This window comes from Lathamus discolor, chromosome 3, assembly GCF_037157495.1.
Source record: "Lathamus discolor isolate bLatDis1 chromosome 3, bLatDis1.hap1, whole genome shotgun sequence".
Taxonomy (NCBI): Eukaryota; Metazoa; Chordata; class Aves; order Psittaciformes; family Psittacidae; genus Lathamus; species Lathamus discolor.
The window spans coordinates 92,323,607-92,341,238 of record NC_088886.1 but is presented as its reverse complement, the minus strand read 5'-3'; the positions used below and the strand labels follow the sequence as shown (position 1 = coordinate 92,341,238).

The 17,632-nt window shown below is 35.9% G+C and overlaps 1 protein-coding gene across 1 annotated transcript in view; it reads left to right on the top strand.

The window, feature by feature from the left end:
- PSMD14 (proteasome 26S subunit, non-ATPase 14) overlaps positions 1-17,632 on the top strand; it is a 48,554-nt gene that overhangs the window by 9,683 nt on the left and 21,239 nt on the right. Inside the window, exons 4-7 of the mRNA XM_065670588.1 lie at positions 13,457-13,528; positions 13,848-13,967; positions 14,997-15,067; positions 16,048-16,198. Of these exons, the coding sequence (XP_065526660.1) occupies positions 13,457-13,528; positions 13,848-13,967; positions 14,997-15,067; positions 16,048-16,198 (414 nt within the window). The remainder of the gene's footprint in view (positions 1-13,456; positions 13,529-13,847; positions 13,968-14,996; positions 15,068-16,047; positions 16,199-17,632) is intronic.

The window sequence follows — 17,632 nt, the reverse complement described above, 5'->3', positions numbered from 1 at the left end:
TGAGTTGATGAGTATGTGTTGGATTAAAAAAAATAAGGGCAGAAAACTGAATTGCTCTTCATGCAAGTTGCTGCTTGCACTGGATATCTTGACTACTTTTGTAGTCTTTTGGTTTATTGAATCAGCAGGAAGGCTTTTCAAAAAGAATAATTTTAAGTCCTCAAAATACAGTTTCAATGGATCTTCAAAGGTCACTTTTGTTCCGAGTATTGATGGATTGATAGTTGAATGATAATCCAGAGTGAATCAGATAGCTTTGAGGTGGAAGAGAGAAGTTAAGACATTTTTTGGACGTGCTTTGTCCTGCTAGAAAGTAAACAAAGTTGTTACCATTTGTTCCTATGAGAGAGTTTTCAACAGTTGCACAAAGCTTTTTGTTTTTCTTACTGCTGTGTCACAGTTGTTCTGTCTTTGAAGGTTTTGCTTTTAAAGTTGAACATAGTAAAAACATCTGAGTCATTCTTGCTGACATAAGAATCATCTGTGTGTATAGTCTCGTAGAAAGAGAGTAATTTTCCAAGTAATTTTATAATAATTTGGGGATTTTTTATTTTTTTTCTTGTTGCTGGGGATTTGCCTAGCAAGAGGGGTGAATCACATAAGGTCTAACAGTCCGTTTGATTTGCTTTGTAACTAATGTTCAAGTAACAGCAAATGCTTGGTCAGCACAGTTCCTATTTGATCTCTGCCAAGAATTTATTTCTCAGTGACTTGACTTCGTTTCTCCAATAGCAATTACTCAGGTCTTTCACCTTGGTAAAAACACCTCTTCCGATTATTATCCTGTTTGTTTTTCTTTATTTCCAAACTCAATGTGTTGTCCCAGGTGCTCTTTGGATTAATGTTTTTACAACTTTCAAGTATTTTTGTGTCTTGTATTCCACTTGAAAAATCCTTTCAGTGATTTCATGGTGGTTCTCTTTTTGTAATACTTGCTCTCTGAGCATGCTATTGAGTGGCTGATGGGTCTTCAGTGTTGAATTGTCCAGAGATGGATTGTGCTAAATTCCACTGACCCTAAGCCTGTCTTTATATGGCTAATAAACATATCTTTAAGGAAGTGATCTTAAGGTGATATTTCAACAATAAACTTTCTCTCCACTGACTTTGTGGCTTAGAAATTTTGAGCCATTTCCTCTCTTTTAGTCTTAGATGAACAAGAGGCTGTCTTCATGAGGCAGCAGGTGGACAAGAGAAGAGGGAAGAGAATCTGATAGCTTTGGGCGTCACATAAGCCATCCACATATTTCCTGGCAGTAAACTTGGTCATTAACTTTGTGTTCTTTGTGTGGGAAGGTACCCATGTTTAGTTTGAACTTGTAGTAGATAAGGCCTTCTTTGCACCACTACTTTATGCAGAAATTGTTTTACATGCTGGGTATTGTAGGCATTTTTATTTTGCCCTATGGTAAGATACATAAAACCCCCGAGTGATTTTAAAAAAAGATATGGGGGAATGGTAGAAGTTTGAAAGTGTTGTAATGTTCCAAACAAAATGCTTATTACTTAAATTTTCATTCTGTTGTTCATGGAATTTCAGATTTTGGCAATGCCCTTGTTTTCCTTCTTTTGTATGGTCTCCTCCCTTCCTCCTCCTGCCCCTTGTCATGTTTTTTAGTTATCCTCCCTTTCCTGGTTCATTCTTTGTCTCTCTGTTCATCCCCCTGGAATACTGCCCACCACAGAATTTCACTAGTGATTGAATACTTCACTTGCATTGTACATTTGCTGCAGACAAATTAACAGGCTTTGTGGGGTACGTAAAAGCATTATACTTATGTAGCAGGCAGGAATTTGGAGCAATACTCCTCTTCATTTTGTATGCTGAGCTATTGTTTGCTACAGTGCCACATATGCCTCTATTAGGCAATCCTACTGGATACTGTTTAAGAGTGTGAGCAAATAAAGTGCATTTTTAGCAGAGCTCTCTCTCTTCAACACTTTCAGAACAATAATCCAAGTTCTTGTCCATGCTAACACATCCTGTCTATTTTCCTGAATCCAGATGTGGTAGGAAGCAGTGAAATAATGACACTTTTAAAACATGTTGAAAATTTTTATTACTTGATGGATTTTTTTTTTTTTTTAATACTCATTTACATTGCTCTGTTGGTGCAGACAACTGTTCTAGTGCAATAAATGCAAAATAAAACTGATTCTCTATTTCTGATTTAACATATTTGATGGCAGAGGGGAAGGGAAAAAATCCAAATGGGAAGGGAAGGAGAGACAGGGAAATGACCTGTGTTTTCTTAGGAGTGTTTACACCTTGACTTGGAATATAGAAAATAGAAGTGCAGATAGCTATTTTATTTGAATAATGGACTTGCCAATTAGCCATCAAGTGCTTCCATCTGTGAAATAGTTGATCAGATGGGTTAGCTGGGATGTTTCCAGATTAGGGCATTGTAAATGGCACTTGAAAACTGTCACTTTGATTGTGAGGTTTCAAGCATTGTACTGCTTGATGCTGTGGAGCCTTTTTCCCTCATATTATCATGGTTTTTTTAGAATATGCTTGTCCCATTTAGTACATCTATGGCACTGTGGGAACTTGGGAGACCTGCTACTGATCTAAAGTTGTGTTTCATCTGCTGATCTAGCCAGAATGGTTGTTAGAAAAGAGCACTGCTGACTCCTTATTCTGCAGGGCTTCGGAAATAAGAGCTGGTGATTTGGCAGGCAAGGGAAGGTCAGGCTTAGTGTAGATCATTCTCAATTAAGTGCAAGTTTCCTTGACTTGCTTCATTAAGCTGTTGTGTCTCCTAAAGTAAGTGATGTGTTCTAGTTGGCTAATCTGCATCTTAAGATTCTGTATACGATAAAACAAAACTAAACACACTCAAAAACCCACCAACCAAAAACCACACACAAAACCCAACTGACCAAAACCTTCAAAACCAAATCAAATCCAAATAAACACCTCTCCAACCCCCAGAAAAAAAAAACAACAACCACCCCCCAAAACCCAACTAGAAAAAAACCCCAAGACCATAACATCTTACTGAAAATTGTTTTGGTTCATTGATTTTTGAACCACATTGGATTTTAGTTTGAAGAGTGCAAATGTGTTTTATTTAATGAAGTGCTTCTTTCCTTTCGAAAGCTGTAGAATGTTTTACTGTCTCAGTGTCTGTTTCAGCTGCATGACTTTTTCCTTCCTGGGTGTATGTGCTTTGTGGTTTGAATTGTGGTGATACTCTATTGTCTGTTTTTCAAATGTATCTGAAGCTTCATATATTCTTTCTGAGAATACCCTAAGGGGAATAAATTTGAATTCTAGTTCGTAAAGTTGTGCATCATTTCTGTGCCATTGCTTCTAAGGCATTTTCCAGCTAAGTTCTCAAGTACTAAGAATGTTAGTATTTCTGGAATTTCAATGCACCTCCCAATAGATGAGATGGTGTACAATTTGGGTGGGTTATTTCAATTTTATTTTTTTCCTCCGAAGCTGTCAACCCATTTAAAAATTTGAAACAGTTTTTCAGTGACAAAACATTTTTCATCTTTAAAAATATCCAATGTTAACTCCCATGAAAAGTTCCAATGGCTTTACTGATTGCCTGTATCATCTTCTGTAGAAAGTCTCAGCCTCAGTTTATATAGCCAAAATATGATTTTGCTTTAAGGAAAAAAATATACCTTAGATATAGAGACTTTCTCACTTGCATGGTCTGGGGTGAGTATTTTACTGCATTGGTTAGTGTTTTAATACAGGGCTGTTCAGCCTAAAGCTTCATGTGAAATTTAGGGAATATGATGTAGCCTGAGTCTGCTTACATTAGAAATGATCATAGCTCCATGGGTGGTGTAGGCTTATTTGAAAGTTACTGGGAATTGCTAAAGGCTGGGTATAGTTTCCCTACATTTGAAACATGGTTGAGTGATTGTAGTGTGATTTATAGCCAAAAGTGCTAATGGAAGAGGGAGAGAGAAGCATGCTAGAATTGGTTGGGGAACAGTCATATGATTGTACTTACAACATGGTGCATACTTTGTGTTATAAAAGCTGCTGTAAGCTATGATGAGCTGCACTACATCTATACCTTACGTATTAATTGCAAACAGACATAAACCTAAAAATAACAAAGCTAGTGGGTTGTACCTGGGCATTTTCAGTTTCCTCTGATCTACTATTTTCCTGTAAACTCTGGAGACCATTTTTACCTGCCTTCTCTTGGCCTCAGATCTTCAACTTCCTTATTTCTAATAATTAGGCAATTAGCTTCTCTCTCCTCAATTTAATTGCTAGTGTAGACCAGCCTACTTTCCCCAGAAGAGACAAAGGAGCTTGGACAAGGAAATGAGTGTAGCCATAATGAGAAAAAGGGGAGGGGGAAGCCTAAACAAGAGAAGACATCTTTGTGCCTTTTGTGTTACACCTGTTCACTTGTAATATGTTCCTTTCTGTAAGCAGGAAATAGCCCCCTTACAGTGATAAATCCAATTTATTTCTCTTAGAAATTGTTTCTTCTTTCTGAAATCCCATGCTATTGAATATTCCAAGTTACAGTGCTACTGTGTATCACTTTTAAACAAGAGCTTCTGTTTAATTCTGTGGTGGCGAAGAGTCCTCTTCACTTTTTTCTGGAAGTTTGAAGTGGTGTTCTTGTATTAATAGTGGTATGGGGTTTTGGCTTTGTTTGTTTTATGTTTGGTTTAGTTTGGTTTTTGGGGGTGTGTGTTTTGTTTTTCAAGCAGCTCACCTTCCTACATATTGCCACTGAGTCTTCCAGTTCACCTGCTTGTCTCCAGAGGACTAAGTCTTCAAAACAGGGAGCTTGTAGGCATATAGAAAGAACCCAGTGCTTTCTTTTACATATTGAGTAGATCCCTTGTAACTGCTCCGCTGTACGAAGTGTACTTTAGGGTGATCTCAGACAGCACCCGCTAAGGGTTTACCTTCTTGGCAGAACTGCTGTTTAGAATAAGGTAATTAAAAATCTGCATTAGAACAAGACTTCCAGAGATAGACCAAATCTGCAAATGCTGACTTATCTGCCTTGAGGCTCTCGTTTCTAAATCCCAGTGCCCATTACCCAATATGATAGTGCTAGGAATAGAAAACAGGGTTAGTCCTGGGCTTATTCTGGAGTGAAACTGACCTTCGTATTTTCTGGATTTTCTTTTTGCGCAGTAGCTTGAGGTTGGAAAAAAAAGTTCTTTTCAAAAATATGTACAATGTTACTGAAGATCTTATGGCTTTTTGTTAACAATAACATTGCCATAGACTCTTACAAAGGTTTGGCTTGGAAGGGACCTTTAAAGATCATGTAGTCCAGCTTGTCCTTATGCTTGATAATAAGGAATATTAATTGCAGTGATACAGCATACCTTCCCATGCTTTTTTGTTTGTGTCGAATTTGTCTGGAGTAGAGAAAAAGCACTAGAACTAGGAAAGATTACACTTAAGGGGCCATTTCATGCAAGAGTTGTTGGGAACAGTGCAAGAAGTCTTGATTACTGCAAATTATATGAAGGTGATATGTTTATAAACAATTTTATATCATGAATGCATGTTAATATTGGTTAATAAGTATTGATTTCGAATAAAAATTAGATTGACTAGAATAACTTTCTGTAAAGTACATTGTGGTAAAATTAAGCTTATCTGACCTCAAAATAAATTCAGCTAGCATCGTTTGGTGCCAATTTCTGGTAAACACATATTTTTCTTAGTAAGCTTTAAGCCTCAGTCTACAAGAACATTTCAATGGTAGTATTGGAAAACGTGAGTTTTCTGTAAAACACCTCTGAGTTATATGGCAGTTCTTGGCACTTGTAATAGGCTTTGCTCATCTGTCCTACAGGTAGATGTGAAACCCTGCACGTGCCCATGTTGGTGGATTACTATACCTCTTCCATGAAATTTAGTTCAAGAGAGATTACTGATAGATGGATAGATTAGAAACATAACCTAAAAATTCAGTGGCATTCTTTCTTTAACTAAAACTCTGGCCAGTTTCTCTGTGGAGTTTCCCAGTGAACTAGAGATTATTTTTGTTTGAAGTTTTGCTTAATTTAAAAACAAACAAAAAACCCCATAGAAACAAAGCCTCCAAACAGAAAAAGTAAGCAGTAGAGTTTTGGCTCTGCACTGAAGAGGTGTTTGCAAACTGGTGATCCCAACCCATTTAACCAGCTGCTCAAAACTATCCAAAGTTGCATGTTCTGTAATTTAGTTTCTTGTTGTGGATTGTTTTTTGTGGGTTTGTTTGTTTTTCTTTCTTAAAGGAGGGGAGATGGGAAACCTTATATATTCCAAGTCCATCTGTATTGCTTTTTATAGTGTTCTGTTGTAAATATGAACCTGGATACAGTTTTTTTTTTAGGAAACAGGATTTTGTAAAACATACTGGAGCTTTTCTTTTTTTTTTTTTTTTTAAGTTTTTATTCTTTTTTCCTTCTTTTTGTCTTTTCTAATCTAGCCTGTTAAGGTTAGATTTGGGGTTTTTTTGGTGGGTTCTTCCCCCGCCCCCCCAAGTATTTTTAATTTGAAGTACCAGTTGGTGCCATAATATTTCCCTAGTATCCCCACTCCATTTTGGAGTCTGAGACTGTCTATGAGACTAAACATATTTCTACAATTTTTATTTCATCTGACATATGGTGTAACAAGACAATGTGATCCTTTCAGAAATCTAGGCTGTTTGTTGAGACTTATGGTATTTTGTGGTCTGTTATGTATGCTTGATTATAATTGGTATAAAAATGGGCCTAAACATACAAACTGTTTAGACATAATGCTAGCTTCAAAATATAATCCTGTTGATGTGGAACTAACTATAAAGTTCTGTGTGTACTAGCTTGAAAAACTGCAATAAATTTTCCAATTGCTAGTAATTAGTGTGTGATTCACAGTGCAAAGTAATATATTTTTCCCTTTTTATGAACTCTTGCAATTTTTTTCAATTTTTTTTTTAATGAACCAGATAATTTTCTATGTCATGACTGATCATGTTAACTTCCTGTACTGTTGAAAATGCAATACATAGCTTCTGGTGTTTGTCATGACAATGTTGCTAGAACCATTGAGATCTGTGAATATGGCTCAACTCCCTTTGCTGGTTCCACTGATGGAATATGTACAAGTTGGTATTTTCTGTATTGTCTCAATGCAGGGAAAAATTTCTCCACAGTCAGTTTGGTTTAGTTTTTTCAGGCTTAGTGGTGTGTAAAAAGCATAATGCTCATCTAAGAAATTCTCTGTTCTTTGTGTCAGTGTATCATCATGTTATGCTACTTACTGACAAAGGGTAAGTAGAGATGAACAGTGGTACCCTGGTGAACTTTTAAGGTCTTTTTGTTATCACTGCTATGTCTGAGTTTGTCCTCTCTGCAGGTAGTGCTTTGTAATGCTTGGGGTTTCCCCCCCTCCCTTCCCCCCCCATACCAAACTATACGCTCACTGTTGGATTTACCTCCATGAAATGGTAGTTGTAAGCTCTCTTTAAGTGCCTGATCTTTGTATGCATCCTTTAATATGATAAATTATTATTTCACAATGATTGTTGTTGCATTTATACCCCAGTTGCTATTTCCAGCCCTCCACCTCCCCACGCGCCCATACGTACGTGATAAAAGTTATTATTACCTGAAACACTTGTCTTGGAGGAGATAAAGGAAGTAAAGAAAAAGGGGGGGAGCGTGAATACTTTTGTAGAAGTAATGCAATTTTTTGTAGGTTTTGTTTTTCTGTTAGTTAATCTTTCTCAATAGTCTTTTAGATGTAACAGCTGAAAATATGTACTGAAAGGGTTAAGTCGGCATGAAAGAATTCATTTCCACTTTAATGACCTAGCCTTGCTGGGTTAGGACGATGGGGAACATGCTTCTGACTTGTACTCCTATTGCCAATTAACACCTCCTATAACAGGTTGCCTCAGCTAGTCATTGAAGCAGAGGCAGTAGAAATAGTTTACATGCAGCTTGTTTTTCACACTAGTTGTTTAATACTCACAAAATTAAACTATTAAAAGGTTCTTTCTTGCCTTACTGGGAAAGAAATAAACACTATAGCAGGCACTGTTCGCTTGTGTGTTCTATGTTCACATTTGAGTTGTTCCAGTTGCAAAAAATGAAGTAGTAATGATTGTCGCAGTTCTTATACTTTACACAGAAATATGTTTTTTTGCAATAAAGCCTGGATTTGCTCTACAGCACCTAAGTTCACTGCCTTTTTCTTTTTTAGTACAGTTACCCTTGCAAAACTGTGTTTCTTTGTTGAAATAGCTATGGTGAATTTCAAAAATCATCTTCGGCGCTATTAGTGTGACACCAGAGCAGAGTTTAAGATCTGCTTAAACAATAGAAAGCATATCCATTTGTGGAATATTTCTCAGTTGCTTGTGTAATTAATCAAGTGCACTTTCTATACCTATTTGAATAAATGTGGAATAGTACAAATAAAGAGCAGTGCTCTAAAATGACACTTTAGTTCACATTTAATCAGCAGGTATTTTAATAACATAATAAAATTGGCTAAATAATTGATACCAGTTCACACTAAGAGAAAGGTGGAGTAATATACCTAAAAGTGTTAACAAATTTGCTAAAAGGCCTGAGTAGCTAACACTTCAAGGCGTTAGTTTTTATCCTGTTAGAATGGCAAATGCCTTTAACACTTCGTCAACAAGGGGTGCCCAAGTAAAGGGCTGCTTTTTATATTGGAACATCTCCCTAACTGAAACAAAAATAGTATCATGCATAATTTAATATTACAATGTAATCTTCTGTTCATATCTTGAACGTGATTAGTTTTCCATTACAAGTCTTACTGAGAAAATTTAAGGGGAAGAAAAGTATTTTAATAGTGGTAACTTAATTTTACCAATTATTATTGAAATTAGGATTCTGCCATTCTAAACAAAAAACAAACCCAGAATTTGGTTGGGGTTTATGAGATGGCTGGCCATCAGGCAGCTCATTTCACTGACTGACAGCATGTATAGATTCAGAAAAAAACATCCATTTTCAGTAAGTAGCATAATAACATTATTATTTGAGAACAGGTTCTGAATTTTATTAATCTCTGTATCCAGCTTATATAGGAAAGCTTGGAGAAAATAATAATTCTGTGTAGTTTTCAGATAGATAGCATTTTTCTCCAGTCCCCTGGAGAAAAAGCTGTGGGTAGGCATAAGGAAGGCAATATTTGCTGTTTTGCAGTGAGATGGACAGAGTTACAGAACTCTGTGCAGTGGGGGAGCTGTCTGACCTTTAAATACTACAATGTAACCAAAAATACAAGCAGATCTCTTGCATTGCAGATACCAATGTTTTCTTGTTTGGTTTTCTGACACCAGTTAATTTAATTTGGTGCTCTGCTTCATAAGGATGGTGGTTCTTTGTTAAAGTTGGCAGGCAGTGAAGTTTATAAACAGTGATAACAGCACATGCTGTGGAGGGTCAGTGTAAAATACTTTGCCTCCATGTAGAGGTTAGCTAATAAAATCTTTCTTCCTCTTTGCTTCATGAAAAAAATACATAAACTTCTGTGGAAGGCTAGCAGAAACAGGCCAAAGAAATCTCAAAACATGTAACCCATTGCTAGCTCCCACATACTGTGTAGCTAGCATGCAGGAGCTGCGACTGTCACTCCAAGACTCTGTTGGTTTATCAGCCATTTATGGAAAAGGAAGTGGTCAGAGATGGAAGTAAAGCAGTTACAGTTTCCAAAAGTCGTTTTCAAATGGCATCTTCTAGAGCCAAGTGAACTACTTGGAAGACTCAAGATCTATTCTGTTAAACCTTAGAAGTTTTAGGTTAAGAATTTGAACTTTGGGGTTATAATTTTTTTGTAGAAAGACAAATATATGCTTATAGTATTTTATGTGCCAGTTAATGTTTGGTAGAAAAAGAATATTAAACTAGATCTGGTTTATATGTCGATTCTTGATAGTTCTTGGCATATGGATCCTTTCCTCCTCAAAATTCTTGAACTGGTTCATCAGAACAATATGAGAACAATTTCAGAACTCTGAGCAGCTCATTCTAATCTATATTCAAAGGAAGGAATATTAACATGAGAATTAATACACATAATTGGTACAGTGCTGTTAATTATAATTAATCTGGAGAACAGAGCAGACTGAAAGGATATAGCGAGGTCTTCACAAAAGAAGTATCTGTGACCAAAAAAATTACTATGTGCTGTGTTTCCTAAGACTGAGAATGAATAAACTGACATTATTTTTTGCATTGTATGCTACCATTAGCTAAATTTTAAGATTTCAGGTAATTGTCTGGTTGTGTGATAAGGGTGGAAGCTAATCTTCGTTTTTGCTATCATTCATGTGCTTACAACGGAACAGTGAAGTTCGCAGTTAATATTTCCTAACACTATGTATTTAAGTTCACAGTGAATACTATGGTTTAAAAAACAAACAAACAAAACTCCACAACTAAGCAAGTTGATTTGTACCAATGAGGCATTCCTTTATGAATTAGCAGTGTTGCCTGTTCTGAAAATGAATTGTTGGCTATGGATGCTGGCAGGAGAACTTTAATAAAAGTTTTGAAAGAAGAACCTACTCTTCTCATTGAATGCCTGAAGTATTGCTAAGCTTATTGTGAAAAAAAAACATAGTAACAATCAGAAAGTTATTTGGGCATTTGAAACTTTGTCAGTCAAACAATTTAGTGTAGTATTTCCTCTTCAGGACCATCACCAAGGTAAATGGGTGTTTGAAAGCTCCAAGGAGTGGGGAAATAATAAAAGAAGGAAAGATAAGAATGAGTGCAGTAGGATAACACCCTGCCTTCAGTTCTTACCTTTGCTTAAAATAGAAGGTAATTTAATTGCCTTGTTACAGAAACAAAATGTACTAATATTTGTGTCCTCCCTATCAGTGTTGAATCTACTGACTGATTTTAAATAGATTTTAAAATGGGCAAAGTTATGAAGGATGAACTCTTACAAGCTGTAAACACAGGTGTCTGCATACAGGACAAAGATGAAATTAGTGCCTTGGCTGCAGGAAGGGTGTCGGTGTGATCTTCCTCTTAACAGATGTTAAAGATTCTGTACAGGAGAGCCTACTTAAGAGCCACAGTTTGTGGAATAAACTTCAGTTCAAGCTCCTACTTTTTGAGAAGCTAGTCTCAATCAAATGTCATCATTAGCTTTTCAGAAATCGCAGAACTACTTACACTAGTTTTGGGGAGATCTTTTTTTCCTTTTTTAATGCTATTTGAAAAAAAGCAAAACAAAAAAAAATGCTTTAATGGGATGCCTGCTTACAATGGAATGTTAAAATCTTGGACTAAATGTAGAATATGCATGGTGATCACAGTGTGGATGTTACTGTTCTTCCTAAAGCAGACTGGTACTGGTTTTGTACTTTTACCCTCACTTCAGACCCTCTCTGGTCTAGAGCTGGTAGAAAATGGGAAGAAAGCTTTATGTGTGGAAAAAGGGGGTTGTTACCAAACTAGGATGTTAGGGGTTTTTTATTAAAATGCAACTTATATATCCTTTATTCTTTGCAGTGATTAAGTGAAGATAATTTAGAATAGACTTAAAGCAGGGGAGATACAGTTAAGAAAGTGAACCTACATGTTTATGGAAGAAAACCCATAGTAATAGTATGAGAAAATAGTTCGGTGTTTGAAATTTTGTCAGTCAAACAGTTTGTAGTAAATCTGGAATAAGTGGTTCAGGTGCCTTGTGCACCTGGTTCTGTGAAATGTTTTGAAGAGCTGTTCCTAGAGTAGTTCTTCATTGTTAAGTGTTATAGGATCACTTCTCCACTGGAACATCTCACTGTCGGGCTATGGCTAGTCAGGGAAATAGCCAATGGAGTGGTGGAGTTGATTAAAAATGGGCTTTTGGCAAGGGTATTATAGAAGGTGGAAAGTTAAACCCGATGAAAAATTGATGATGGAAAGGCCGAAGTCACAAGAATTAGCAGTGAGTAGTAAGAAGTAAGGAAAAACGAATAGCACAAGGTGTTGATCAGTGGTATCAAAGTTAGAAATGAAGGTTTGAAGGTATTAAAAAGCATTTATGGTTGATACAGATCCATGCATGTGTGTGAGTTTCAAAATACAAAGATAGGATTCAAATTACAAAGATTGAATCTGGAGCTAATAGAGAAGGAATTAATTGACATGGGGAGGGGGGAAATAAAAACAGCTGAATTTTGTTACTGTCTTTAAAGCATTCTGAAAACTAGATGACTTTTTTTTGTATGCTTAAAAGTGAAAGTATGCAGAAAGAACAATTGCTATACAAATTTAATATGCTGATTGCTTGCATTCCTGGGGTTATCTTCAGGAGGTGATAGCTTATGTTGATAGCTATTTCTGTTTGATGTTGTGTGGATGCATGTTGCACTGAATTTCTCCACTTGAAATGAAAAATCAAGAATTTACTCAAAACTTTTTTTCCCTAATTTTGCTTATGCCTGTGTAATCAAAGTTCTTAAAATATTTCTGAAAAGACATTAAGTTTTCCTCTTTGATCTTAAGGTGGAGTATCTTTTTACCATATTTCATAGTTGTTTTGTTGCCCTTCTAAGTTTACATCATTTAGTGCAGAAGTAACCTTTTGTCCTTTCAATGGAAATTTGTTGTATGCAACTTGGTAATAAAGTAATGAATGTACTGTTAATTGGCAGTAAGGAGGTATGCTTGTATGAAATTATGTAAGTAAGAGCAATATGTCTTGCTTCTCGAGAAGGGGACATTTAAATTGCTGCCTCCTGTGTTTTTCATTTTCAACAGTACACAGAACCTGTTTCAACCAATCATTCACACCTGGGACAGTTGTGCTAATTTTTGAATAACTACTCATAAGGCAAAGAGCAAAGTATTTTGTTCACAGCTTTTCCACCTAGGGATCGGAGGTCCGTTTTTTCTCTCACTGTACCAGTGTATCTGCAAAGTACTCCCATAGCCTTTATCTGCAAGTCCTCCTTAGCTGAAAGCTGATGAAGCAAAGGGAAATTGCTGTTTGTGTTGGTGCCAGTTAATCATGCTAGCCCAGCAGCATTTACATTCACACCACTGTAAGAAACACATAGTTAATTGGAGAACTGGCCGTATTTTACAGCTGACGAAGGTTAGCATTGTGGCAAGGCTGAATAATGGAAACTTACCTGACTCTTAGCCTGTGTGTCTTGTAGCAGGTTTGTACCTAGTTGCCACTTTATTTGATTATTTTGGTAAGTTTGCTCTTTAGATTGGTATTGTTTTGGGTGGGGGGAAACAGGGAATGATGACTAGGTGACTTGTATTACAAAATAGGTTAGTGAAGGAAGGTGCTGTGAAGAAGCGTTTGAGGTCTGGGTGTGCTCTTTTATTTGTTTTGTTTGCAAGAACCGTATCTAACATGCAAAGTCACACTTATGTATGCATTTTCCTGTAAATTTTGTAATATGGAAAAACAAAAGAAAATTATTATAAACTGCAGAACAACAGTGGTGTAGAAAATAATTATCTATTCTTTTCATAGGGGCCACCAACAGATGCTCCTGCAGTCGATACAGCGGAACAGGTTTATATCTCTTCGCTTGCCCTGCTGAAAGTAAGTGTTCTGTGTGTACTGCATCTGTGTATACTGTTGGAGATAGGGCACCTGACGCTTATCCAAAGTTTATGGACTTGTGCTCCTTACATGCTGGTCAGGCTAGTTTTTAAAATAAATATATGCTGTTTGGAACACTTAGAAAGTGAGAAGCTGATTTTAATTACTTCTATTTTATTGCCTTTTTACTATTTTATAGTTCCTTACAGTTTCCAAAAGTGCTACAAGATGCAAATTATCAACAAAGGCTGAAAAAACTTTGCCAAGTCAAACTTGAACCTTCTGTTAAACATGCAGTGTCATTTGGTCTTAATTCCAGATGTTGAAGCATGGCCGTGCTGGTGTCCCTATGGAAGTTATGGGTCTGATGCTCGGGGAATTTGTTGATGATTACACTGTGAGAGTGATTGATGTTTTTGCAATGCCACAGTCAGGAACGGTGAGTTCTTTGCTGCTAGACCTTGGTTATTTTGTTCGCTTCTGTGTTTTTTTTCTGTATGGTGAATATTTTTTTAAAAGCTTTTAGTGCTTTACCTCATTCATGCAATCTTAAAGTATAATATACGAGGTATAATTCGAACATGTCTAATGGATTTAAGTGTTTCTGTAGAAAAAATAGTTCAGAGGTGTTTTGTTGTGGTTTTTGTGGTTTTGTTTTTTTTTTTTTTTTTTTTAGCAAACACTAGTACATAAGTGTGTGTAACGATATATGGAGATATTGTATCTTTATGTATGTATAAATATATTGGTATAGCATCACTTATAAGATTTATAAGTTGATAACTTGAAGAACTCATACTGTGAGCCAAGGGAAGGATTCAAAATGTTAAAGGTTTGATTAGAAATGTATCATGCCCTCAGTTGTGATGGTACTATAGATAAATTTCAGAGACATGCTCTCTTTGAGAGATCTTAGGGTGGTATGTCTCTTAAATAATATTTTTGTGATGTGAAAAGATTATTTATTTTAATTTTGAGTAAGATATTCATATTATAAAGATATTTTAAAGAGATCATGAACCAATGGGTAAAATTGGAATTTATAATAGAAATTTTAAAATTCTTTTACCCTGGGTTTATTCTGTGCATGTGCATAGTACAAGTAGGATCTACGAAAAACAGAACCTTGAAAAAACCTGTAGAGATACCACAGGCCAGAGTTTGCAGAACAAAAAGAGAAGGAAAAGATGAATTCCTGTGTCTGTTTAATCGTGTTTACTCATAGTAGAGATTACTTGAATAGTAATTCAAATTCTTCTTTCAGCATTTTAAAAATCACATTTAAATACATTTATAAAAATTGTATTTTACATTTACGGGTGTTCTGTCAACTAGTTTTAATGTAGATGGGTTGCCCGACATAGGCAGATGCTTATGAATGGTGTTTAAATTTGTTTGTGGAAAGGAAAAAGTTAAAAATACTGCTTTATGTAGAACTACTGTGTTTTTTGTTTGTCTTCTATATCAGGGTGTCAGTGTGGAGGCAGTTGATCCTGTATTTCAAGCAAAAATGTTGGATATGCTGAAACAGACAGGAAGGTAAGTAACCCTAAAGAGGGCTGACAGTTACAGGTACTCCCTGCATGTTGTTTAGGAGGTACAGCTGGGCTTCCCGCAACAGTAGTGGTCTAAGGGGCTATTAGAAATGTTTAAAAAGAAATAATTGGCCCAGAAATCAGGTAAATAGCATAGCATGTATTTCAGTTCATGTGTTTCAATTGTCAGGAGACTGTTAACTGACGTTAAACCTACAGCTCTGATTATTGCACAGAAAGATTAGAATGCTGCTCAGTTTAGTATAGACAGTTACTAGACAGTATCTGCTTACAAGATTGATTTTTTGATTTCTTTTAATTAAGATAAAGCCCATGAAGTTGTAACTTACTTATGAGCGATTTTAATGAAAAGGGGAAATAATTTTGTAAAAGATCATAGTATTTTAATAAATCTTTATTTCACTCCTACCTCTCAACAGTTGTCGCCTGCTTGCTCAAATTCTTTAACTGTGGGAAAAACTTCAAAATTAATGTTAGCAAAAAGCTCAGCAGCTGAACAGAACAGTGCAAATTGCTTTTCGACTGAGTTCCTAGTTCTACTGCTGGTTTAATTGATATTTAATCCTTTCCCACTGTTGGTTCCCGTTGTCCATGTCTGAAATGGACTTTCTGCCGTGAAAATTCAACCCTCGACGCCAAGGAGTTAAAGAGTAGATATTTACTCAAGTGCTGAAAGGGTAAAAACTGGTTCAGGAAAGGTGTGGTAACAGGGTGAAAAACTGAAAGCATGATCTACCACTGCTAATGTGCATCCCTTAATGATAGCCCTCTTTTGTCGCATTTATTCATGTTTTCACCATACTATGGTAAGTAATTTAAATATTTCTAATGTGGGTTTTTTTTCACAGCTCATCCTAATTTATGCCCCGATACATTACTATTTCTTGTGTTGCGTGGTTTTGTTTTTAAGAATCTCGATGTCTTGTTTGGTTTTTTTTGGTTTTTTTTTTTTTTTTGTTTCAGACCTGAGATGGTAGTTGGTTGGTATCATAGTCACCCTGGCTTTGGCTGTTGGTTGTCTGGCGTAGATATCAATACTCAGCAGAGCTTTGAAGCCTTATCAGAAAGAGCTGTTGCTGTGGTGGTGGATCCCATTCAGAGTGTAAAAGGAAAGGTATAGTAGGCTTGCTGCCATTTATTTTATTTATTTATTTTTTTTAAAGGAACTTCAGGAAGATTTAATACAGAAGCAGTGCAAGTATGTGCAAGTTCCTGTTTTTTTTCCAAGGCCCATTCTGCGTTAAGAAAAAAAAGATCTTATTGTAAATGAAAAGATAATTTTTAGTTTATTCTGCATCTTATATCAGTAGTCCTTAAATAGACTGGACATCTTCAGTATTGTCAGTACACATAACTAGTCATAATCCTTCCTTAATATTTTGCTGTTCAGGTGTCACTCAACATGGATGCAACTGATAAGCCAAGTATGCATTGTTTCAGGTATTACATTTCAGCCACAAAATCTAAGATCAATTGCTAGCAGATTGGAATAGGTCCAGCCCCTTATCATGGGCACTAAGAAGGCATTGATTTATAAGCATTGCATATGATGGCTTTTAGTATCATTTCTATTCCAAATGTTTTGCGAAATAAAACTTTACAGAAGACTTGATTTCAAGCATTTGAGTTTTTGAGAAGTGTGCAGATGAATGATTAAGTATGTTAAATGATAATGAAAAGAGATTAACTTGCAAAGCATATTGGGTTATAGTTGTCCTTTGTTGAAATCTCTTTTGTTCTTGTTTAGTTCTCTTTTTATTTCTTTCTAGCCCCATATGCCATTTTCCTATTTCCTGCCTCATGACAGCAGGGAGCAGCTCTATTATCACCTTCACAGAGCTGTCTGCAAATGTGAGAGGCAATTCGATTTTGCTCAACCACAGGGAGAGTGGATTAGAAAAGCTACAGAACGTACAGAAATTGGCTAGGTGGTTTACTGCTTTAAAATACTGCTGAGGTGTTTTGTTTGAGCATGCACTCCCATTGTATTGTAGAATAATTATTGAAGTGCGTCATGGTATGTATGGATGATATTAATGTAAATTTATAAATATTTTAAAAGGAAGTGTTCATCTTCTCTAAAGCTGTAGTATCATATTTCCTGTGAGACAGATCATATTAAAGCTACCAAACAATTTCACTAAGGGTTCCCTTTATTTCATAATAGAATATTCAGAAGCTACAGTTGCATTTTCAGTTGGGTTTTTTCTAATTCTGATTTTCATAGCAAAGTTGTTTATGTAATAGGAAATAAAAAATTAATAGCTTCTAGTTGTTTGGAAGCTATTAGACATCTGAATCAGTTTTGATCCCTTTTAAATTGCATAATGACTAGAAAAAAATTTAGCTTGTTTTAAGGGGGTTGCAGGGAGACCAAACAGTAGAATATTTAATTGCTCCTGACTTTTTCTACAACTTTTTTCCTTTTGCTTTTTCTTATTTTCCCACTCCAGCGGAAATGTTGAAATAGGATTCTCTTTAGTTTGTCAAAATACAATTTTCAGGTCTACACTAATAATTAATTTAGACCTAAATAGCTATTAAATCC